Raw genomic sequence first — 23706 nt, 5'->3', positions numbered from 1 at the left:
TGGACTGAGCACTGGACTGGGAACTGAAGGGTCAACTGTTGGTTCCCAGTCAGGACACAGGCCTGGGTTGCGGGCCAGGTCCCTGGGTGGGGGGGCGTGCGAGAGGCAACTGATCGATGTTTTCCTCACACATCGATGTTTCTTTCCCTCTCCTTCTCCCTCCCTTCCCCTCTCTCTGAAAGTAAGTAAATAAATATCTATATATCTTTAAAAAGATAGTAAGCAATGGAATCAGATTGACAAAGAAAACAGAGCTAACAAAACCACAGCCCAAGATGTCTAGTCAAGGATCGTTCTCCCAGAGAGGGCTGGACAAGTTTTAATTTCAGAGGCTTCAGGTAAAGAAATCAGAGTGGGCGACGTGGCAAACACCAGGGGAATCTGATAACGAGACCCACCAGCGAGGCCTCAGCAGTTGCAGTCCAGCCTTCCTCCTCCAGCAGCAGGTTCATGGAGAACCCGACACGGTATCTTTAGCAGTTTCTGGGGAAATCTTTAAGCACATATGGCAAAATTAAAACTGAGAGTAAGTCTAAAAGAGATTTTAAGACCTACGAGAATCAGAAACTTTATAATCTTAAGTGAAAACATTTCACGAGGGGCACGTCACCAAAGGCAAGGGGAAGACTAACAAACAGGCTGCACCAGAAACGCGGCCGCTGAGTGCGATCCAGCAGTGAGGGGCATGGAGGAAAAATCGGAAGACTTATTTGAAAATAATGCTTGAAAGATTTTTTCATAAACATGCAATTAAATGCTGTTTATTGATTTTCAATTTTTAGAATGAAAGACTTAATTACAGAAATAGAATAGAAAGTATTATACACTTGACAATGTGAGATAATAATAAAAAAAAAGTAGCTGGAGGAGGGAGGAAGGGGATCAGGGAAAGCAAACTAATTTCCTCATTCTTCATAGAGGGTAATCAATAGATACTGCCCCGGGTGATAAATAGATGTTTAAATATATGACTTAAAGTCATGGGGGAGCTCCGGAAGAATTAAAATACTGTATCTAACAAAATCAGGAGGTACAGGTGGGAGACCATATAATTTAATTAAACCCAGCACTTTACTGCAGAGTCACCGGGTACTGTCAACGGAGAGGCCACCTACTGAGGATGTGATGCTCACCACCCGAAATAAAGTCAGAGGCTCCAGGGGATGAGACTAGAGTTGGGGAGCAGGGATTGTGTATCCTTCAAGACCAAATTATTTTGATCTATTTTATCGTGTACGTCCACTTCGGAAACAAAAACGTTATATTGATAACCATTTTTTAAAATGATGGCACATCTATAACAGAAGAGTATGTAGTGGCTTACAAAATGAGGCACTGATGTGGAAATTCACAATACACTTGAGTGAAAAGGACAATTTGCAGGAAGATATGAGTAACATGATTCTCGTAGGAAAAATAAAGTTTACAGCCCTGACTGGTGTGGCTCAGTGGATTGAGTGCCAGCCTGCAAACCAAAAGGTTGCTGGTTCGATTCCCGGTACATGCCTGGGCTGCAGGCCACGTCCCCGGTTGGGGGTGTGTGAGAGGCAACCGATCTATGTATCTCTGGCACATCAATATTTCTCTCCCTTTCTCATTTCCTTCTCCTCTCTAAAAATAAATAAAATCTTAAAAAAACAAAATTTATAAACATGTTTGTATATTTATAGAAAATGCCCAGATAGATATAGACTAAATTGTTTTTTTTTAAAACTTTTTAAACACCAATGTGTGGTTGCTGGGGGTCATGGCCTGCAACTCAGGCATATACCCTGACTGGGAATGGAACCTGTGACACTTTGGTTCGCAGCCTGCGCTCAATCCACTGAGCTATGCCAGCCAGGGCTGATATAGACTAAATTGTGACTCCCTCCAGGGAGCTGGGGGACAGGGTGAGAATAAGGACTTTAATATTTTACAACTTCTTTCCTGTTTGCAAGATTTTTGTTGTTTATAAAAAGATTGTATAATTTTAGCCCTGGCTGGTGTGGTTCAGTGGATTGAGTGCCAGACTGTGAACCAAAGGGTCTCTGGTTCGATTCCCAGTCAGGGCACATGCCTGGGTTATTGGCCAGGTCCCCAGATGGGGACGTGTGAGAGGCAACCACACATTGATGTTTCTCTCCCTTCCCTTCTCTCTAAAAATAAAAAATAAAAATATTGTAATTTTAAAAGTTTGTATTTCTAGAAATTAAAGTGCGCTCTGGCTGGCGTAGCTCAGTGGATTGAGCGTGGGCTGGGAAAAAAGTGTCCCAGGTTCGATTCCCAGCCAGGGTACATTCCTGGGTTGCAGGCCAGAACCCCCAGCAACCGCACATTGAAGGTTTCTCTCTCTCTCTCTCCCCCTCCCCTTCCCTCTCTAAAAATAAATAAATAAAATCTTTTAAAAAAGAAATTAAAGTGCTATTAATCCTTTTTCTAAGTGCTATTCTTTAAAAAAAAAGATTTTATTTACTTATTTTTAGAGAAGGAAAGAGAAGGAGAGGGAAACATCCATGTGTGGTTGCCTCTCATGCGCCCCCTACTGGGGACCTGGCTCACAACCCAGGCATGTGCCCTGACTGAGAACTGAATCAACAACCCTTTGGTTTGCAGGTCGGGGCTCAATCCACTAAACCACACCAGCCAGGGCTAAATGATATTAATTCTTTACAGAACACTTGGAAAATTACGTAGAAAGAAATCACCCAACTGGCCATGGCCAGGTAGTTCAGTTGGTTAGAGTGTCGTCCCAATATGCCAGGGCTGCTGGTTCGATCCCCTGGTCAGGGCACATACAAGAAGTAGCCAGTGAATGCACAAATAAGTGGGGTAACAAATCAATGTTTCTATCTCTAAAATTTAAAAAATCACCTAACCTCACAACTTTTGGTGTATTTCCTTCCAAATGTTTTTTTTCAATGCATCTGACTCCGTTTCCACGGAGAGGCACCTGCAGTGCGGAATGAGCCCTGTAGTCAGGCAGACCTAGCAGCGACAGCAACTCCACCACCCTCCCACTGGGTACCTTGAGTAGGTTGCTCAGGTTGCTCAGCTCTCACGGTCGGCCTCATCCTTCCAGCTGCTCAGGCCAGAACCATGAGGTCAACCTTGACTCCTCGTTCTCGCCATCCACTCTGTAAGGAAATCCTTAGTTTTACCTCTAACTTATAACCAGTATCTAGCTACTGTTCACCACACTTCCTTCTTTCTTTCTGAAAATATGTGAGTGTGTATACACACATATATATAGAGAGAGGGAGGGAGGAGAAGGTAGGGAGAAAGAGAGAGAAACATCAATACGCAAGAGAAATATCATCTCTTGCATGCACCCCAATTCGGGACCAAACCCACAACTCAGACATGTGCCCTGACTGGGAATTGAACCAACGACCTTTTGCCTCACAAGTGACACTGAACATCAAACAGTGCTCAGGACTGGATTTTTCTTTCTTTTTTTAATCCTACATCTCCACTACCCAGAGGGAAGTGGTAATGTTTTGTTATATTTCTTTCATTTTAAGTTTTTTATTGATTTTAGAGAGAAAAGGGAGAGAAGGGAAACATCAATTTATTGTTCCACTTATTTATGCTTTAATTGATTGATCCTTGTATGTGCCCTGAATGGAGATTGAACCCACAACCTTGGTGTACCGGATGCTTTAACCGACTGAGCCACCCAGCCAGGGCTCACCACGCCTGGACTTCCGCCACAGCCCTCCCCAGGTCCTTGGAGCTGGCCCATTGGCTCTCTGACCTCATCCCCCACGACCCTCTCTCCCTCTGCTTGCAGCACCACCACCAGCCGCAACACTTCAGGCACCTTCTGTCCCGGGCAGGACCTCTGCTCTAGCTGTTCCTGCTGGCGGCAAGCTCGTTCTGAAGATGTTTAGGCAAAAATCCCTCACCACCTCAAATCTTCCCTCAAATCCCATCTTTTCAATGAGTCTTTCTCTGACCACCCTAACAATCAAGCCCCTAATCCCTGCACCTCCACTTCCAAACAAACTCCTTATTTTTTGCAGGCATCCTGTTTCATCTGACGAGAGTGTAAATACCATGAGGGCAGAAGTCTTTGCTCAGTACGCTAATGTGACTAGTATGTAGCAAATGCTCATTAAGTATGTGTTGAATGAGTGGATGAGACCTAATTTTCTCATCTACAAAGGAGCATAATAGGACCCACCCTGTACTTTGCCGTGAGATCACTTGTCTTCCCCTGACTGGGTACTAAACAAGATGAGCAAGGAAAGATAAATATTGAATGATTTCACTTATACGTGCATTCTAATGAACACAATAAAATAACAAACAAAACAGGAACAGACTCAGATACAGAGGACGGACTGACAGCTGTCCAGAGGGAAGGGGCTTGGTGGGAAAAAAAAGGTGAAGGGATTAAGCTAAAAAAAAAAAAAAAGACTGACACAGAGAACAGTAAGGTGATTATCAGAGGGAGGGGAAGGAGGGTGGGGGAGATAAGATAGGGAAAGGAGGGTGGGGGGAGATAAGATAGGGCAAAGTGGGGATAAATGGTGATGGAAGATTATTTGACTTGGGGTGGAAAAAAAATAAAGTGAATCACTACTTACCTCAGGAAACACTCAACAGGCCAGCTTATGTCACCTGCTCCAAGAAGCCTTCCCTGACCCTACCACAGGGTCAGGTGCTGTCTCAGTGCACCCACAGCACCCCTGTGGTAGGCTCCTTCACCATGACTCTCTACCAAGGGTACGCCCGCTCCCAGTCCAGGGAGCTGATCGCATGGGGGAGCTCGGTACAAGCACCGGTGGCTCAGTCTTCAGGGTTTGTAACTGCTCCTCTCTGAAAGCGAGCACCGTGCCAAGAGCCCACCTCGTCACAAATACTCACGACACGCCCCTGGCTCCTTAGGAGCAGGCAGTCGCCAGCACCTACCCTTAGGTACTGACTTACAGAGGCCAGACTCTGGTTCCGGAAAGAGCTGAGACAGAGGCCCAGTTTATAAGAAATCTGATTATTCAAATTTATTACCATCAAGAAGTATGCAATGATGCTGTAGTTTTCTTAACAAATAGAAAACAGACTGTGTACAACAGTGAACTCTACAGCACTAGCATCCACAAGGTAAAAATGAATGTTTCATCCAACATTACCAACCCTGGATTGTTGATCTTGACCGAGCCTAGCTAGATCTTGGGACGTCTGCTCCATGTCCCTTGGCTAAAACAGCTATGCACCCTTCCCCGCCCCCACTTACCTACCTAGATAGTGCTGCCCAGAGGAAGAGGCCCTCTCCCTGCCCCTCAGCAAGCCAAGATTATAAGGATTGATTATAGTACCATTAAAAGAATTCCAGTAGTCTTGCCACATTGGTTTATGAGGGCATCTTGAAGGAGTGGAAAAGAGCAATTCTCTTGGGCTTGGAAAATAGCTGCAAACCAGGGAGGAAGATCCTCTGGCCCCTTCTCTGAGTACAGACATGTGCTACCCGGCCCACTGGCCCGGACCTGAAGGGCCAGCCGTGCCCCTGCTTGGCCCTGAGGTGTGCAGGGTGTGGCACACACCCTGACCTGTGCCAACTGCCTTGGCCGCGTGGCCAGACCCCCAACCTACCAACACCACACCACACCGCCACACCAAAATGCTGGGGACAAAAGCCAGCCTCCGCAGGTCCAGAGGTCAGCCTGGCAGCTCCCCGGGAGCCCCAGGCAAAGGGAGCCACCTCCCCTCTCAGGGGTTTGAAGCAGAGGCCAGGAAATGACACTCTCTCTCTCTCTCTCTCTTTTTTTATCTTTTTCTCTTTTTTTTGATTTTTTTAGATTGTTTGTTGTTTTTTTTTGTTGTTGCTTTTTTTAACCTTTGCAAACACGATGGTGATGAGAACGCCTCGCCAGGCTCCCCCAGACACGTCCACGGTTCTGGGCTGTGACTTACACACACACTGGAACAGATGACTGGGGCTGAGTGTTTCCTATCTCTTCCCCGCCCACCACTGCCTGTGGCGCCTGAAATAAGGCTCTTAAGGAAAACAAAACAAAACTAAAAAAAAAAAGTTGTTCCCTGCATTTGGCTGAAACAGGATCTTGTCTGAAAGGCCTGGAAAGCGGTGGATCAGTGAGACCCCCGCTCAGGCTGTGGCCCCAGCTCCACACGAGTAAAAAAGGCATGTTCATCCTTCAGCAATAAAAGTTATAAAAAAAAAAAAAGGATCCAAGTGAACTCAAGAAAGAAAGGAGATGACACCCCAGCCCCAACAGCAGCCCATTCTGCAGCTAGGAATTTGCAAAAGGAAAAGTCAGAGGGAAGAGGCTGGAATCCCTTCGTCTACTCCACTGAATGTATAAAAGGAGGCCCTGCCCCATCCCCACCCCGTGAGAAGAAGCATGAGAAACGCGGCAGCGGAACAGAGAGTTCCAGCAGGCTCCGGGCAGGCCTGGAGGGTAGAGACGGGCTGCCTGCCGGCCCACCCCCTCGCCGGGGGTTTCTGGGCTCTCTGTTTGGTGTGGCAATGTTCCTGAAACGCTGTGATCCCGGTGGGCTGTGCTCTGCCACCAATGGCATCCGTGCAGAAGGGCTAGATGATGGTCGGTATGGCTCAGAAGAGCTGGGTCCCCTCCGGAGCCCCCAGGCAGGGGCGGCGAAGGAGAGGCTGCGGTAGTTACGTTGCATAGTGATCAAAGCTGCCGAGGTACTCCAGGGCTGCACGGTAGCACAGCTGGTACTGGTCCTGCCGGGACAGGGACATAGCCGGATGGTCGGCATGGACAGGGCCAGCAGGTACCCCAACGCGCTGCTGAGGGCACTCACACTGCAGCTGACATGCCACGGACTTAGCCTCTGCTGGCCAGGAGCAGGTGCTAGGCCGACATCTGCCCCAGGCTATGTCCAGAGAGCCCTAAAGGACCTGTGAAAGCCCATCTCACTCCCCTTCCCACTGCCCACATTCACCTGACGCTCCCCTGTGAGGACCCCTACATCCAACCCCAGGGGCAGCCGGGCACATCACTAGTGCTCGGTGCAGAGCTGCTGAAGGAGGCCCCCGCCCCGCCCATCCAGCCCCAGAGCCCCGGGCAGAGCTGGCCATGGTCAGTGTCGGTGGTGTGTGCCCATGCGCCAGCCCACGTACCTCCGTCTGCACCATGGCTGGGCGCTGGGTGCGCAGGGTCTTCACCGTCTGGAACATGTCCACCACGCCCTCGTAGCGCATCCGCTCCAAGACGATGCTCAGAGTGATGAACACCCCGGTGCGGCCCACGCCAGCACTGCTCGGGGACAGCATGAGGTCAGGGGTCCTGTCTACCAGGCCTGCAGGCCGCCCCTGCTCCTGCCCCTGCCCCCGCCCCGCCCTCTGGCAGCAGGCCCCACCTGCAGTGCACCGTGATGGGTCCATCCTGTCCAAACTGCTCCTTGGTCTTGTGCACCTGCCCAATGAAGTCAATGAAGCCCTCCCCCGTCTTGGGCACGCCCTGCTCTGGCCAGTCTGTGAACTGGAACTGCCGGATTGTCCTCGACTGCCCGTCCTGGGAGAGACAGGAAATGAGTTTGGTCCCTCAGGCTGCGGCCCCACAAGGCCAGGAGAGTAGGACAATGACACAGGTAAGCACCCTGGGAGTTGGCCCCCAGCCTCTTCTCACTGGAGCCTCAGACTCCTGCAGCTGGAGCTAGGGTACCATGCAGGCAGCCCCCACCCCACACGTGCTCAGGCAGTTAAGACATGCTGTTTTGCAAATACACACGTTCCCCCTGTCCAAACTCACCCGGGCGTCCGTGACCTTGAATTCACGCAGGATATACTGTGGCATGTTGTACTCGGCCATTGGGTCAACGACAAAGTACTGGTAGCGAGCAGAGCGTTCTGCTGGCCAGTACTGGTGGCATTTCTCCTGTGGACAGAGGGCCCGGCCCCCATGATCAGGTGGGAGGGAGGGGGAGGGGGCCGTTTCTAGGTATCAGAGGGTTCTGGGACAGGACCCCTCAGGTGGCGATAATGGAGGGGGGTGGTCAGAGGCTATGCTGATGGGAGGCTGGGTTATGAAAGGAGACAAGAGCAAGGGGGAGGCTGGTGTACTGCCAGGTGTAAGGGGGGCCCTGGGTGGGGGGGTGGGCTCACCCTGCCCATCTCCCGAAGCCTGGTCAGCATGACGATGATGGTGGAGTTGTGCTCCCAGAGCATGCGCCAAAAGTCCTCGGTGCTCTCTGCCAGAGGCCCTTGCGTGGCTATGTAGGCCTTTTGCTGTCTGGGGTGGACATAAACTGGACATGCTGGCGGTGCTGTGCTCCCAGGGTCCTCCCCAAGACTGCCTAGTTCCTTGGGACCCCACTCAGGTCACCCTCCTCCAGGAAGTCTGGGCAAGCCCTACTCTGTTGTGCCCCCAGCCAGCCAGCCACAGGCCTAGGTGTCCACGGGGTATGGTGGGCAGACACAAGCATGCTGACCTGTAGCCGTCCAGGAAGCTGGCGTTGATGTAGTCGGAGCCCTCCACACCCCGGATGGGCTGCAGACACACACGGGTCAACTCATAGGGCATGATGTTCACCAGGCGGTTCTTGAACTTGTTGCAGGGCAGGTTGGCGCTGATGAAGCGGGACGTGTGGGCCTTGGAGCTGGCCAGCAACTAGGGAAAGGGAGGCACCGATTGGGCCTGGCTTCCCGGGGGGTCTCATCCCCACGACCCAGTCCAGGCCCACCCCTCGGCCCACCTTGAACTCGAGCTCCATGGCAGTCACGCTCTCCCCAGGAGGCACTTGGCCCAGCTTCTGGATGTGGGCATAGAGGTTGCGGGCAGGCACCTCCGTGTGTCCGCATGTGGCGGCCTCCAGCAGCGCCTCGTGGATGAACACGTACTGGTCCTCCGTCTGCACCATGTAGTTGCGCTGGGACCGCATGCACGTCACATGGCCGTAGATGTCCACCGTCTTCTCATGCTTCATGCGCTCCAGCATGGCGTCAATCACAATGAAGCAGCCCGTGCGGCCCACGCCCGCGCTGCAGGACACGGCTCGGCTTGGGGCAGAGGTCCCCCTGCCTCCCACCTCCCGCCCCACCCCTGCGCTGGTGCTGTAGCCCCTCACCTGCAGTGGACCACCATGGGCCCCGCATCTAGTGGGTTGCAGGCCTTGACCCGCCGCAGGAAGGCCAGGATGGGGGTCGGGTACTCAGGGACTCCATGGTCTGGCCAGGCCATGAACTGGAACTGACGGAGCTCCCGCTTCTCGCTGGAGCCACTCTGGGGAGAATGTGGGGAGAGACGGTGTGACCGGGAGACTGCCTGCCATAGGCTCAGGCACAGCGACCCGGGCTGGCCATCGCAGTGCACCCCACACCTCCAAGTCCCTAGTCTCCGACCCCAGTTCCTGCTTGCCCCTGCCCAGCATGCCACACTCCAACTACTGTCCTTATGGGGCCCGCGCGGGCGACCGGCACTGCAGGCCATACCTTGTGGAGCGCAAAGGTGCGCACAGTGTAGGTGGCCAGCTCCACTGTGTCCAGCAGCGTCACCTGAATGAGTCCGTAGGTTTCGGTGCCACGGACTGGCCAGTACTGGTCACACTTCACCTGCAAAGTGACACGCAGGGCAGGATGCAAGGATGTTTAGAAGTGCCCAAAGGTTCAGAGGGACAGGGGCCTGGGGGCAGAGGCAGGGAGGGCAGTCTAGCCTGCCAGGACACTAGGTGCCCTGGACTCTCAGCTCCACCCTGCCGTCCCCTCACCAAACCGCATCAGGTTCTCACATGACGTTGCCACCCCGGCCCTAGCTGGGGGACTCAGGGCCGTAATTGAAATTTATTTATTCATGACCAGATCGCACCAGGCACATTTTCTGCCAAATTTACCCATAACGTTTATGTGCCATTTTCAAGCTCTGTAAATTTTACGTTCCAGTCAACAATTCGCAGTGCAAAAGCAGATAACAGCAGCTCTTCCCACTAATTAACTGAGGAGATGTGTTAGTGCCCCAGGAACACTCTGGCATCTGGGGAACATGTCAACATTCCGGGAACACGCCAGCAACTGGGGAACACGTCAACATTCCCAGAAAAGGCGGCATCTGGTGCAACATATTAACATCCTAGGAACCCACCAGTGTCTGGGGACCGTGATGATAATACCCCAGGAAAACAGCACTTGGCGAGTCCCTTGCGGAACTTCTCTCCCCAGGGGCAGCACAAGGTGCCCGGAGTCACGTGGTGGCCGAGTGTTTCCCACCGAACCCCCTGGCAGAGCACCGCACAGTCCTACCCGGGACTTCTCCTCCAGCCGCGTCATCATGACCACAGTGGCTGTGCGCTGCTCCCACACCATCCGCCAGAAGTCGCCCATGGTTTCGGGCAGTGGGCCCTGCGTGGCGATGTAGGCGTTCTGCTTGCGGTAGCCGTCGATGTAGTTGGCGTTGATGTAGTCGCTGCCCGGGACACCTGTGGGTGGAAAGGGACATGGGAGAGCGTTATTCCAAGGCCCCCGTCCCCACCCACCACGCCTCGGTGCACCCCTAGGACTCGAGGGCCTCTTCCATAGGGTGCACTGTCACCCCGGCCGGCCAGGAGGAGAGCAGGGGATGGGAGGGGGCCCGCCCTTGGCTCACCATCGATGGAGGTAAGGATGACACGAGAGTGGTCGTAGGCAATGACATTTGCGTAGCGGTTCTTGGGCTTGTTTACCTCCAGGTTTGAATTCTCCCACGTGAACTGCTGTCCAGGGTCAATGGACTACAGAGAACAGAGGAGGCAAGTGGAGAGGGTGAGCACGGAGGTCTGCTTCCTGCCCCCAAGGGAGACCTAGCCTTCCGGGTGGCGCCCGCATCCTGTCTTCGCTCCTGGGCCACGGCCAGCCCCTCTAGTCCGAGGCTCCAGTGGAGTGAGCTCTGGTTCCCCCAGCCATGAGGTTCCAGGGCTGCCACACCACTTCTGGCTATGGCACCAAATCCCCTTGCCTGCAGTGACTGGGAGTGAGCTGAGGGCAGGCAGAAGTCCCTCAGGCCCTGCACCCAAGTAACGAAATGAGCGCAGAACAAGAGGAAGCAATGGCAGCCCGCTGTGCCGTGCCTACCACTGCCTAGGGCCCTGGACACCCATACACGGCCTTGTCTGGTTCTCCTCCTACCTCTCTGGCTGGTTCTCTTCTGACTCCTCCCCTTCCACCCGCCCACTCAGTAGGCAGGGCACAGTGCTCCTCCAGGGTTCATTCCGGGACCTCTTCGACCTCTACAACCTTTCCAGGGTGACCTCACCCTGTCGCAGGACCTCGCATCCGTGTGCTGGAGCTGCCCAGAACCCAGCTTGTAGCCTCCAGTCCAAACAGTCAGCAGCCTCTTTACACAACAAACAATCCTTACACAACGTAGATCTAATGGCCAATTTCCTGCTTAGTGACTTCCACGGCTCCTCGTTGCCTCACCTCCAACGACAATAATAACAGCTCAATCTTAGTGAGAACTTACTGCATGCTTGGCACTGCTCTAAGCACTTTGCATGGATTCCCTCGCCTAAACCTCCTATGAAGCAGGTTCTATTATTATCTTCCTTTTACAGATGGATTCAATCCAGTTCTCAGCACAGCACACGACGTCCTCCATGCCCTGGCGCCAGCCCGCTGCTCTCCGTGGGACGGCGTGCACTGCCTCCGTGAGCCCGTCCAGCGCGCCCCGCCCCCCAGCCTACCTTCTCTGCACATCTGTCACCTTCACTGCTAAGGCACATTGTTCTACTCCATGTTGATTATCTGTCTGCACTCCCTTCTCTGAGGACTGAGCTCCCCGAGGCCATCTGTCTCCTTATCCCCAGCACAGAGGTGGTGGATGGCAGGTGCTTGACAATGAGTGATGAGTGACTGACTGACCATTGAAGGTAACAGAACTATGGGATCCTAGCGGAGGGAAAGCCCACGGCAGGCCAGGGCAGCCAGAGAAGACTTCCTGGAGGAGGAAGCTCTTATAAGGAAAGCCCAGGCTGGAGGAAAAAAGTGGGCCGAGGTGGACGGGGGAACCCTGGGCCTGGGCAGGCAGCACAGAGCCTCACTGGGAGGAAAGGCAGGCGTGGGGCGCCGCACTGAGTGTGCACGGGCTGAAGGCCACGGAAGGCCTTCCCGGCCAGCTGACGGACTGAAGGCAGGGAGCCCAACTCACTGGAATTGTTACGCTCGAAGCAGGGCCTTACGCAATGCAGGGCCTGGTGGGTGCTCTGCGGGGAGAGGCGGCACGCTTTCCTCGTGGCAGACTTGTTCATCAACCTGCCTGCCAAGCTCCGCATCCTCTGCAGAAACCCGGCCCACAGCCTTGGAACCTGCCTGCCCACAGCCCGTTTGGAAGGGCAGCCTCGGTGCCCAGGGAACCACACGCACGGCCTGGACATCTGACCAGAGAGGAGCAAACTCCCAGCTGGGCTGAGCCAGTCGTTCCCTCGCCCCCGACCCCTCACGGATCGAGGGTGAGTCCCACGTGAGGCCTGTGCCTGAAGCAGGGCCACGGCTCCCTCTGGACCCCTCAGAGGAGGCAGGGCTCCCCTTGTTACCGCCTTCACTGGCAAAGCGCCTCCCAGCTGGGCAACTGGGAGGCCCTCAGACCCGGGGCCCAGGGAACAGTGGTCTGAAGTCTGAGTTCCCAGCAGGGAGGAGTCAAGGTCCGAGTGAAGCCCGTGTGCGGAGGGCCCTGCACGGGAGGGTTTCTGCAGCCTGACCCAAGTTCCCCGACTCCCCATCTCTGTGATCCGTGCGGCTCTGACAACACGTGAGCACATGCCGGTGCAGGGCGCAGGCAGGGCTCGGTGTCAGGCAGGCCTGGGTGCGAATCCTGGCTCCGCTGCTCGTCTGCTGTTTGACCCTGGGCAAGCCCCTCCCCTCTCTGAGCCCCAGCCTCCTCATCTCTAGGACGGGAGGATCCCAATGCCCACCGCACAGGGCTGTGGAGAGGATGGAATGCGGCGAGGTGTGCGAAGTGCTTAACCTGGTGCTGGCTCATAGTGAGCTCCTGATAAACGCCAGCCCTTGTTACTGACACATGTGTGGATGTGTGCGTGCGTGTGACCTTCTGCCTGCCTTGGTGAACACCTGGGCAGGTGTCTGAGTGTCCAGGCCCAAGCTACTGGGAGGGCCTCGGCCAGGCCTGGCACCCGAGGGGCTGAGTTGCCAACTTGCCACTGCCGACCCCTCCGATGTGCGCTCTGGAGAAGCCCCTGACCCACAGCTGGGGCTCGAGACAGGACAGACGCAGGCATGGGGTTAGGCCTGGGCCATGCACCTGGCTGGGGGTGGGGGCGTCTCACCTCATACTCCTGGGAGAACTTGAGGCCATCGTTGGCTTTGAGGCGCTCAATGTTGTCCGCTAGGTCAGTGATGGGGATGGGCGGGTGGTCTCGCATACCTGGGGGCACACACAGGGTGAGTTAGCATGAAGCCTGAGTGAGGCGGTGGAGACAGCCCCAACGCACGTATGTGCACATGTGAACATGTGTGGCCATGGAGCACGTGGCACTGGTGGCATGGAGACAGCAGCACATGCGGCGCGACAGGGATGGCGGAGCACACAATGGCTGGAGAGGGGAGAGGACAGGGAGGGGGTGTGCCGTGAGCACGTGTGAGCATGTCGGTGGGACGCGGCGCTGAGTGGGGGCACCAGGGCCCCACCTGGTGGGCTTGGCCCCTCCCAGTCTGGGGCTGGAGCCCAGGTGGGGGCAGCTGACGGGATGGGGCTCTGGGCTTCTTCAGCCTGTGCCCCCACCCCGGGGGGCCTGCCTGTGGACAGCCCTCCTGCCCCTCACTGGTGCCAGTCACCGTGGGAGACTCCACAACATCACCGTCCCAGCATCGAGCACATGGATGGAGTGAACACGAAGTACAGAGACGTAGCAGAGTGACAGGGAAGGACTTGGAGACAGAAGCAGAGGCAGGGGGGTGACGTGGAGACAGGGAGACCAGGAGACAGAAGAGGCACCCAGAAAGGTGTCGGACTGAGGCTGGAGGCCAGAGAGGTGGAGAGACTGGGCCAGGGCCAGTGAGAGGGGAACAAAGCTGGAGGAAGCAAGTAGGAGAGGGGGAGGACGGAGAAGGGGAAAGATGGGGCAGCAGGAAGGGGGAAGGAAGAGAGGGGAGGAGAGAATCAGAGGAGAAGGGTGGTGATGGGGGCGAGAAAAAGTGGAGGAAACAGACACAGAAGCCAGAGGAGGCCCCGAACACGGGAACTTGGAAAACTAACTTGAGATATTCGGGCAACTGGGGACACTGGAACCTGCAGGGGAAAACAACAAAACAAAACAAAAAATAGCAGGGCAAGAGAAGAAATCCCGTTAACCTTCTCTGGTTACATCATAGTGGAAAAAACCGGGGGGGGGGGGGGGGCAGGTGGGGAAGGGGCCGAGCGGGCTGGGGAGGGGCGGGCAGGAGGAGGGAGGGGCAGGGGCACCGAGCCAAGCCCCAGCACAGGCCTCCTCCTGCCTCTCGAGGGGCACAGACCACTTTCCCACCCACAGCTGGGCACTCCCAGCTCCCAGGGGCCCGGGAGGCCTCTTTTTATAACTACATTCTTGGTCCAAACCAACCCTTGTCCCCTGAGGTACCAAAATTAAACCTTAGCTATTTTCAGATGAATTGGCAAAAGCGAACTATGCTTTTGTATAGAGAAATGAGGCCTGTGTGGCAAGAAACGAAAGGGTCAGTCTGCCCGCGAACACGCAGACGATGACGGATCGCTCCTGCAGCTTTTCTGTGCGGTCGAAAATTTTTCAGAATAAAAACCAAACGATAAGAGAAAAAAACCTGCGGAGACCCTGAGCCGTGGAGAGTGCTGCCATCCCCACTGCCCCCACCACTGTCCCTTGTTTTATTGTGTTTTTTCCCCATCACCATCTATCCCTCTGATGACCCTCCCCCCCGTGTCCCTTGTTCTTCTAGGGTCCCTGGTTCACTCACCACTGCCCGTGTCCACAAGGGCACCTCTCCCCACCAGCAGCCTCAGTTCCTTGATCTCCAGGTTTTTGGTGATGCTCACCATGCCTCTCCCCACTCCCTGACCTGGGCCACAGGCTCCTGTCCTTCTGGCCCCTGGGCCCCTGCCCTTGGCCTTGAACACCGCTGCGGACCTCCTTTCCTTCCCTCCTCCTTCCCTCGGGCTCCGGCAGTCACCGGAACTCAGGATCTGTCCCCTGGGCGCTGAGGCTGCTCAGCAATCCTCCCGGGCATGCACATTCCCAGGCCGTGACCTCTCTCACGACCCTGCTCTAACCCCTTCCCTCTTATCCCAGAGGAAACAGGCCTAGCGCCGAGAACTCCAGCAATGTGTCCCCTTACACCACCTCACCTGCATCCCATTCCCTCCTGGCCCGGAGCTCAAAGGCACCCCTAACACACCTTTCCCAGGCTAACTCATACCCCACACCCAGGGCTTGAACCCCGAGTCTCAGATGCTCACTCAAATGACCAATGACCGTGAACAATGCCATGTGGCAAAGAAGAAAAATCCTTTTTGGATTTCTTACCCCTCTCCTCCCTTGCCCTGTTCCTGCCCCTCCTGGCCTTCGCACTTGGCCTCTGAAAGGGTTTCTCCACTTGTTCCTTCCCTGTTCACTGCTCCTCAAGGCACTGAAACGCTTCTGCCCTCAGGCTCGGCTGCCATGCTCTTTCCAAGTGCCTACTGCCCAAGCCAATGGTCCCCCGCCCCCTGGGTCTCCAGCCGCTATACATCACCAAATCCCTCCCACACAGCCCTCCCCACCCTGGCTTCCCGGGACACTGTAACCTCCTAGGCTACACGTCACCCATCCTCCCTCAGCGTTTCACCTCCTTCCCTGGTGCTCTCTCCGCCCCCTCTTCTCCTGGGTCGCTCATCTACTCTCCTTTGACCGCTGCATACTCCTCGGCACCTCCCACGCCTGTGGTTTTGGCCAGGATGTCAGGGCAAAGGTCCAGACTCACAGACTCAACTGCCACCCAGAACCCCTGCTCCCACCCCACTACTGGCCAGCAAGGAGGAGCCATCCTTGTGTGGCCCCTGGCTTCACCCCACGTGCAGTCCAGCCCAGTCCCCACTGCCCTGCCTCCTTCCTGCTGCTCCAAGCCCGCCTTTCCCTCCTCCCCACTGCCACCTCCCACCTTCCACTCACTCGGTGGCCTTCTAAACAGGCTCCCACCCCAACGTCTCCCCCTTCGACCTGTCTCCCACACAGCAGACGGAGAGATATTTTTAAAGCACAATTCCGACCCTCACACTCCCCTGGTGAAAACCTTTCATGCCTCCCTGGTCTCCTCAAGGGGAAGCCCAAACCCCTGAGCCTGCTGCTCAGGTTCCGCTGTGACTGGACCTCCTCCTAACTCTGCAGCCTCATCTCCGGGCTCTCCACAGCCCCAGCCCCACTGTGGCAGAACACTCAGCGCGTCTGAGCTGCGCCTGTGCGCGCTAGTTCCACCGACAAGAGCTTCCTCCCACCCCTGTGGGTGGTTAATGCCCGTGTGGCTTGGCATCCCTCTCAGAGAAGGTTTCCCAGCCCTCCGGGACCCCAGCATCCTGGAGCTTTGGTGCCTCACAGATACCCAGGTTGCAGCAGCGTGCTGGGTCTGCCTGGTCTGCTCTCGCAGGACATGTGCCCTCAGAACTCAGTCTCCACGTCCTCAGGGAGCCCAGGCCACAGGAAGAGGCTTCATGTGGCTGTGACAGCGGACAAACCCAGGTGGGCATGGGGCGGACTCTAGCATCAACCACCAGACACGTGAATGAATGAGTCTTCAGGATTCAGGGATCAGCAAACTTTTCTATGAAAGGCCACACAACAAATATTTTTGGCTTTGCGGATGTAATGAATCTACCACATCTACTTAACTCTGCCTTAGCAGTGGGACAGCAGCCATGGACAATATATAAATGAATGGGCATGGCTGTGTTCCAATAAAACCTTATCTGCAAAAACAGGTGGTTGGCCACGGGCCATTGTCTGCTGACCCCTGCTTTCAATGATTCCAGCCCCCAGACTTCACGTCTCCCGGCTGAGGGCCCGGAGGCCCTGGAGCAGAGACAAGCCGTGCGGGCTGCTGTGCTCCTGTCTGCCTTCCTGACTCACAAACACTGCGAGGGGTAATACATAATCACTGTTGTTTTCAGCCATTGAGTTTTGGGGTGATCTGACACGCAGGAAAAAGGAGCTCCTACACACACGAGCCCATGTGCATGTCAGCGCACTCCTTCATGCTGCTGTCGTGTGTCCATGTCACAGGCACCCAGCTAGACCCTGCCGTGTGCACAAGACCAGAGGTGACGGACGAATGAGACACAGCCCTCGGCTTGGAGCTCGGACTGTCATTGAGGCACTGCCAGCCCAGGGTGGGAGGTGTTGTGACAGAGGAAGCAGAGGGGTTCTGGGAGCTGAGGGGAGACCGCCCCAGGCCTGTGTGGGGGCTGGGGCGGCCTGGGAGGTATCACCCAGGAAGAGGTCTGAGCCGTGTCTGCTGGGGCTCAGGGAGGGAGCGGCACTCTGGGTAGAAGGAACAACCAGAGGGTCTTGTGAGAGCGGCTGGGAAAGGAAAAGGAGGCACCAGGCCCTGTGCAGGGCCCCCATGCTCTCATGGGAAAGCTGGGGCCAGCTGCCAGGATGGGTCCCACAAGTGTCCAATGTGGCACTTCCTACCAACACATTTCTCTTTCACATGGAGGGGCCGAGTGCCGGTGCATGGTGGGGGTGTGGGCTGTGTGAGGCTCCTTGGCCTATGTTCGGACAGACCAAAGACAAGGCAGGGCCTAAGCTGCCTGGCCTCCCCTGACGGGCTCCTGGGCCCCAGAGCCCAGAGCGCTGGTCCAGCTATTGGATCTGGGGCTCCCCAGTCACTGCAACCAAGTGGATGATACAGGGAGAAAGGCGAAAAGGAGGAACAGGAACAGGGCGTGAGGCGAGGGTCCCTCGGCGGAGACCCCGGGGACCTGCAGGCAGGGGCTGGGGCAGGCAGGCTGGAGGAGCTGCCTTACCTGGGGTCTGGTAGTTGAGTCTCCGCATCTCCACGGGGTCGGAGGAGTGGGCCAGCAAAGAGTCCTTCAGCCCAATCGACTGCTCGTCCTTGGAGGATGGGGAGTGGGTCCTTTTCCTGAAGAGGCAGAAGGGCATTCAGTCAGAACCCAAGGTCCAGGCAGAGGGCAGAGATGCACAATGTGGCGTCCACGGCTCTGTCCCCCACACTGCCCCAGCCCCAGCCCCTCCTAGGGTCACTGAGCGCAGGGGAGCCAGGGGCAGAGCAGCCTCGACGTGGAGAACACAGGGTGGGGGTGGGGAGAAGACAGAGAGAGGTACAGCAAGGGAGAAGGGGAGGCGGAGGCTGGTGGCTCCTTCCGACAGAGGGCAGGTCACTGCTGGGCAGTGGCTACTGGCCCCAAGGCAGTCACAGCTGAGACAGCAGGAGCCACCAGGAATAAACATGCAAATGACACGTAAGATACACAAACATCACAGAGCATCAGGCCCCAGCTGTCTGACTCTTGGTATTAGGGTAGATGCCCAGGGCAGCAGGGACAGGGCAGGGAAAGCGTCACCCTAGCCAGGCAGAGTCCTCCCTTGATGGCCTCAGCTCCCCTGAATACAAGGACAGGATCAGAGACAGACTATGGCTCTAGCTGCTGACAAGCACCCAGGGGCTGCTGCTGCTCAGCAGAGATGGTTATGCGGGGGTGGGGGGGGTGGGCACGCGAGGGAGAGAAGACCTGTGTGAGTTTGCACGAGTGCGTAGTGCACACACTTCCCCACTGCCCTACAGGCAGCGCTCTCTGCACACATGCAAGACTCTGTCTCCTGTAGCACTCAGGTGACTCAGAACAGGGAGCCTGGTGAAGGCTCCAGGGAGCTCGGAGCCAGTCTGCGCACGCAGGGGGGCATCGGAAGTCGGTGCTATGCCTGCGCCCTGGAGAAAGGGCATTCCTTGTGCAGGGTGCTAGTGGAGAGAGGGTCAGAGCCTGCCCCAGGGCCTGCTGAGCTGATGGGACAGCCACAGGCCAGGAGGCTTCCAGTCAAAGCACCGCCCCTCCCTGCTGGGCCCGAAATGTGCAGAGGGGTAAGAAGTGACAGGGGAGGCGTGTGAAGAGAGAAGGAATGACTCCTACCTTTCTTGTTTACTAGGTCCCGAGAGATAGGCAAGGACAGAAGAAAGAATGGTCACTGTTTCTGCCGAGAACTCAGGGCCTCTCGTGACACGGGGGACACCGTGGGGCCTGTGAACGGCACCTACTTGGCACGCACAGGGAGGGGGCTGCCTCTCCTGATGGACACCAAGACCCAGATGGGAGTGGAAAGGAGGATGAGTGGGTGAGGGGAACGATTCTCGGGTCCCCTCCCACAGGTCTCCGTGCCCTGGACCAGGACGGCCCATCCTTCCTATGCACCCTGGAAGGAAGGAAGGAGCCGACTCCGTAGGAAGGAGGCACTGGGTCCGTGTCAGGGAGGAGGGACAGGGGAGAGAAGGGGTACAGAGCATATGATCGCATATGTGGGGACATGTTCAGACACACTGCCCAACACGCGCTCACAATCGTTCACCGATATGTCTTGTGGGCTCAGCCTCGTGCTGGGCACTGGAAATGCAGGCCCAGCGACATGCCCAATGAGGCTGGGCCAGATGGGGCCAGTGTGGAGAAGAGGTGGGGGCCCACAAGAGCCTCACAGGCCTGGAGGGGAGCCTTGAAGGATGAGACGGCAGTTGCCAGATGGGCGAGGAGCAGGACAGCTGCAAAGTGGAGGGGGAAGCAGTTGGAACTGGCAGGGCAACTGCATTAGTCCATTGTGACAATGTCAGGAGTGGTGGCAGGGGCCAGACTAGAGAGGTGTTTGACTGTCAGGTGACAGAGGTCAGGGTTGATCGCGGGAGCCACTAAAGACATTCAAACTGAGGTGACACAGTTAAGTCTCTGGTAACAGCTTTCAGGCTGCAAGGTTAATGGATAGAAAGAGGAGACTCTGAGAGCAGGTGGCTGCAACTACCTGAGAGAGAAAAGACTGAGGTGTGCTGTGTCCCCAGCTGCCTGCTCGTGCATCACCTCGTGGGGAGCCCACCGGGACAGGAGGAGGGACAGACCCGTAGGCATTCAGGAGAGGAATCACAGAAGGCAGTGGAGCCAGAGGAAGAGGAGGGTGGAGGGCGACACCCGGGTTTGGCTGGTAATTGGGGGGATGGGAGGAGGGTTTGGGAGAAGGTTCAAGATGCACTGAGTACAGGATAGCTGAGAACGCTGAGGTCACAGCGAGCACTCAATAAACGCCTGCCAAGTAAACATCTGTGGGCCCATGGGCACGTGGGCCTGGGCCTCCCAGGCTGAGGAGTCATCTCAGAGCGGCAGCACAGGAGGTGCTGAAGGTAGGAGACCAGGAGAGGGCAGTGTCTTGAAGCTGAGAGACAGACATACTCACAGCCACCAAAACAGAGACCAACGGACAGACACGCCCACGGATGCACGGGAGCCAGCCCTCTGTGAGGCCGAGGCTTCCTATGACACGCAGGCAACACACCCATGTGCACACACACAGTTTCTGCTCTTCCTGGCTCCCCACTGAGCCCGAGCCGGGGGTGCAGGCCGGCATGGCTGCTCCGGGCCTGGATGAGAGCCCAGAGGCAGGTGGCTGCCCCCTGGAGTCCTGAGCACAGCGCTCACCTCTTGAACAGGAGGATGGCGATGACAATGAGGATGATGAGGATGACCGCCAGGACAGGGCCTGTCACCCACAGCATCTCAGGCTCCTCCTGCTGCTGCGCTGGCACCACCTGGACCACAATCTCATCGGAGTAGGGGCTGGCGGCATAGCGCTTCTGTGGCTGAGGATCGGCACGGGCAGTGAGCTCAGCGTGAGCGTTCCCCCCACCCCCTGTGCCCTCCCAACCCAGAGAACCGACTCGGGGCTGGGCTGCGCTGGCTGGCTGGCTGGGACTGGTCTCCCACACCCAACAGCCGGATCAGCTGAGAGGGTCGTCCCTAGGACAGCTTATGCCTGACTTTCTCGTTCCTAGGGGCTGGTGTCTTGAGATCCCTTGGGTAGACCCAGGGCCTCTGGGGCTGCCCCAGGCCTGGGATCTCAGGGTGCTGGAGCCTGGCCTGGTCTTGGGGCAGGCCTGGGGTCTCGGGGTGCTGAGGGCCCAGGGGGCTCAGGCAGACCTGGTCTACGGATTCCTTCAGGGAGGCGAGCACAAAGCACTGGTAGCTCAGGTCCGGAGACAGGGGCCGGTTGTAGAAGCCCCGGTAGCTCTTCTTGTCCCCCAGGGTGAAGGTTTCGGGGAGCACGTCCACCTGAGCGGCCACGTAAGGCTTCAGCCGCTCTGTCTGCCGCCGGCGCCGGCGCTGCTCCCTGCCGCCCTGCTCAATGGCCTCCAGGAGCTGACAGAGCAGAGCACAGGGTCACACTGGGCCCTAGAGCACATGTTCAAGTCCACAGAACTCGCAGTTTTCCAGACCCTCAGAGAGTCTCTATTTTTTCCCATCCCAGGGATCCTCAGCAAACCCTCCCAGGGAGTCCCCCTCCTCTAGGACTGGCCTGGCTGCCAATAAAAGTGGCCAGAGTGATTCCAGTTTAGGGGAGCCCTGGGGGCTACAGCCAGCCACTGCCATGGGGCTGTCGTAAGCGCTGCCCCGGCCCGTCCCTGCACCTCGTCCAGCTCCAGCTCCTCTGGCGTGCTCCACCGCGGCGTCAGCATGCTCCCGCCCACGCGGTCAATGGGCACCACCACGATGTAGAACCACCTGGGTGGGCAGAAAAGGAGACAGAACTGTCACTGCCTGAGCTCGTGTCGCTAGCCCTGCCCTACCCCCCATGGCCTCGCCTGCCCACCTGATGAGCGAGGGGTCCTGCACGTGGGGCATGGAAAGGGTGAAGCGGCCATCCTCCATGTAGGCAGAGGCGGGCCTCGGCTGGTGGGGCAGGAGGTCGGGGGCCGTGCGGATGGACACGAGGTGCTGCAGGCCCCCGGCGCTGCTGCCCCGGTTCATCAGCACGAACGAGTACTGTGTGTCCGGCTGCAGGTCCGCGATCAGCTTCCGCATGGAGTGCCCATCCACCTCCACACTCTGCCCGTTGTACAAGATCTGCGGGGAGAGGGGTGGACGGCACATTGGGTGAGGTGCCCTATCGTGAGCCCTCGGGGCAGAGCTCACACACGCACGCCTGACTGGGACCCCGAGTCACAAATGCACACAATGGGACATGGCTGCGGCAGTCCCGCACGAGGGCTGGGCTGGCTGTGGCCATCACCTACCTTGAAGGGCACAGCCGACTTGTAGGAGTCCGGAACCTCCCAGCTAAGCAGCACAGACGTCTTCATTGCAGCTGCCACACGGAAGTTTTTGGCAAACACTGTGGAACATAAGGAGGGAGTCAGTGCTGGCTGTGTGGGTGGGTGAGCGGGCCTGAAAGGCTCCCCACTAGGAAGAGAGACACTTGTTGGGGTGCCGGGGTCAGGAGTGGCTGCAGAGAACTGGGCACCCCACTCCCAGCCGGCTTCAAATCACACAGTTCAGCTCCCAGCCCCAGCTCTTCTGCACGGTGAGGACACAGCCAGCAGATGCCACAGCACCCATGACCGCCACAAGTGCGTGCTTTAAAGCTGGGGCTCACAGGCGCCTGGGCGGAGCGGCCACAGGTGAGTGGGCCTGGCCGTGAGACGCACATGGCCAAGCACCAGAGCAGTGGAGCACGCTCAGTAAGAGGCTGGTGGGTTGTGGCCCCAAGAGATCAGTGTCACATACCCAAGAATGGTGATACAGTCAAAAAGCTCAGTGGGTCAAGGTCACAAGAGATCAGAAAGTCACACAGCAGAGGTCAGTAGGTCAAGACAGCAGAGGTCAGGCGGCCACACACTGAGAACGTGGCACCCATTCACTAGAGGTTAGTGGTCATGGTCACGAGAGACCGAGGGTCACAGAGCAGAGGCTGGTGGATCAGTGGCCAGAAGTCAGTGGGAGCAGCAGTTCCCCGGGTGCAGCCACGTGGCCGCGGCACACACCTTGATCCACGGGCATGGTCCGGGACTGGATGCTGGGGCTGAGCGGGCCAGCGCCTTTGCTGGTCCACGCGCGGACCTTGATGTCATAAGTGGTGTCCGGCTTGAGGCCGGAGAGAGTCAGGCGGGTGTCGGCAGTGGTGTCCCGCAGCTCCTGCTGGCTGTTGATGTCGCGGTAGGCCACGGTGTAGTTGGTGATGCGCCCGTTGCGCTCCGCCAGCACTGGGGGGTCCCAAGTCAGCTCCGCGGTGGAGGTAGTCAGCCCCACCACCTTCAGGTTTTGTGGGAAGCCGCTGGGCACCCCCTCTGGGGTCGTGATCTCCTTCCTGAACTCCTCTCCTAGGCCGGCCCGGTTTTTGGCGGCAAGCCGGAAGATGTAGGTGGCCCCCTTGTGCAGGCCGGTGACGGTAAAGTGCTGATCATCCTTGCCAAAATCTATGGTGTTGGGCCTCGCCTCGTCGGCCCGGTGGTACTGCAGCCGGTAGCCCAGCAGCTCGCCGGGCAGCTCCTTGGGGGGGTGCCACTGGAGCAGGGCGGTGTTCATGGCGGTGGCGCTGACCATCATGGTGGGCCGGCCTGGGACTGAACAACCACGCACTGGGCTCTGGCACGGCCCTCCTCCCTGCCCCCCACCGGCTCTGTCTGCACCCCTCGCTCACCTGCCCCCGTCGTCGTGACAATCTTGGGCTTGCTCCGGGCACCGTCTCCTTTGGTGGTGTAGGCGGCGACAGTGATGGAGTAGGTGGTCTCTGGGGTCAGGCCGCTGATGGTGGTTTCCTAAGGGGGAGGGAGGAGCCCATTCCTAT

The 23706-nt window shown here is 57.0% G+C and overlaps 1 protein-coding gene across 18 annotated transcripts in view; it reads right to left on the bottom strand.

The window, feature by feature from the left end:
• Positions 1 to 4959: 4959 nt before the first annotated feature.
• PTPRF (protein tyrosine phosphatase receptor type F) overlaps positions 4960 to 23706 on the bottom strand; it is an 82273-nt gene continuing 63526 nt past the window's right edge. For 8 of the 18 annotated variants that reach the window (XM_036025893.1, XM_036025895.1, XM_036025899.1 and 5 more), the window contains 21 exons: positions 23560 to 23677; positions 22904 to 23482; positions 22157 to 22254; positions 21733 to 21986; positions 21551 to 21644; positions 21063 to 21281; positions 20565 to 20725; positions 17901 to 18016; positions 14148 to 14180; positions 13219 to 13316; positions 10545 to 10668; positions 10202 to 10377; positions 9398 to 9517; positions 9034 to 9188; positions 8662 to 8947; positions 8398 to 8576; positions 8072 to 8198; positions 7719 to 7844; positions 7327 to 7481; positions 7088 to 7223; positions 4960 to 6688 (listed from right to left, as the gene is read on the bottom strand). In XM_036025893.1, the coding sequence (XP_035881786.1) occupies positions 6620 to 6688; positions 7088 to 7223; positions 7327 to 7481; positions 7719 to 7844; positions 8072 to 8198; positions 8398 to 8576; positions 8662 to 8947; positions 9034 to 9188; positions 9398 to 9517; positions 10202 to 10377; positions 10545 to 10668; positions 13219 to 13316; positions 14148 to 14180; positions 17901 to 18016; positions 20565 to 20725; positions 21063 to 21281; positions 21551 to 21644; positions 21733 to 21986; positions 22157 to 22254; positions 22904 to 23482; positions 23560 to 23677 (3423 nt within the window). In that variant the 3' untranslated portion in view covers positions 4960 to 6619. The remainder of the gene's footprint in view (positions 6689 to 7087; positions 7224 to 7326; positions 7482 to 7718; positions 7845 to 8071; positions 8199 to 8397; positions 8577 to 8661; positions 8948 to 9033; positions 9189 to 9397; positions 9518 to 10201; positions 10378 to 10544; positions 10669 to 13218; positions 13317 to 14147; positions 14181 to 17900; positions 18017 to 20564; positions 20726 to 21062; positions 21282 to 21550; positions 21645 to 21732; positions 21987 to 22156; positions 22255 to 22903; positions 23483 to 23559; positions 23678 to 23706) is intronic. The other 10 variants (XM_036025903.1, XM_036025904.1, XM_028512059.2 and 7 more) reach the window with 3 other exon arrangements.

This window comes from Phyllostomus discolor, chromosome 5, assembly GCF_004126475.2.
Source record: "Phyllostomus discolor isolate MPI-MPIP mPhyDis1 chromosome 5, mPhyDis1.pri.v3, whole genome shotgun sequence".
NCBI classification, from domain to species: domain Eukaryota; kingdom Metazoa; phylum Chordata; class Mammalia; order Chiroptera; family Phyllostomidae; genus Phyllostomus; species Phyllostomus discolor.
This window is presented reverse-complemented; position numbering and strand designations above follow the sequence as displayed.